Raw genomic sequence first — 342 nt, forward strand, 5'->3', positions numbered from 1 at the left:
AGAGAGCGGCCACCATGACCTGGGCTCTCTCTTCTCATTTCAGAGCCAGTGAAAACCACATCCAAGCCATTGACGGTGCTCCCGACCACCATCCCGGAGCCTGCTGGTAAGAGCCTCATCCCTGCCCGACCCCGGGGGTCAATGGCCAAACTGGGGGCACACATGGCAAAGCAAACTGCCCCCCACCTTGCAAGATCTCATTAATAGTGTTTGCAGCATCAATGGGGCAATTAAGCGTCAGCAGGCTTGGGGACTTTCTGCTCAATAACGGAAAGAAATGTTGTCCCGGTCTGTAATGAGATGTTTTTTTCCCCCCTTCCCTGCCAGGACCTGCCAGGCTGC

At 55.3% G+C, this 342-nt stretch overlaps 1 protein-coding gene across 1 annotated transcript in view; it reads left to right on the top strand.

The window, feature by feature from the left end:
- CD5 (CD5 molecule) overlaps positions 1–342 on the top strand; it is a 5,639-nt gene that overhangs the window by 2,367 nt on the left and 2,930 nt on the right. Inside the window, exon 3 of the mRNA XM_010186993.1 lies at positions 44–106. Within this exon, the coding sequence (XP_010185295.1) occupies positions 44–106 (63 nt within the window). The remainder of the gene's footprint in view (positions 1–43; positions 107–342) is intronic.

The sequence above is a fragment of the Mesitornis unicolor genome, unplaced genomic scaffold (genome assembly GCF_000695765.1).
Source record: "Mesitornis unicolor isolate BGI_N332 unplaced genomic scaffold, ASM69576v1 scaffold30186, whole genome shotgun sequence".
NCBI lineage: Eukaryota > Metazoa > Chordata > Aves > Mesitornithiformes > Mesitornithidae > Mesitornis > Mesitornis unicolor.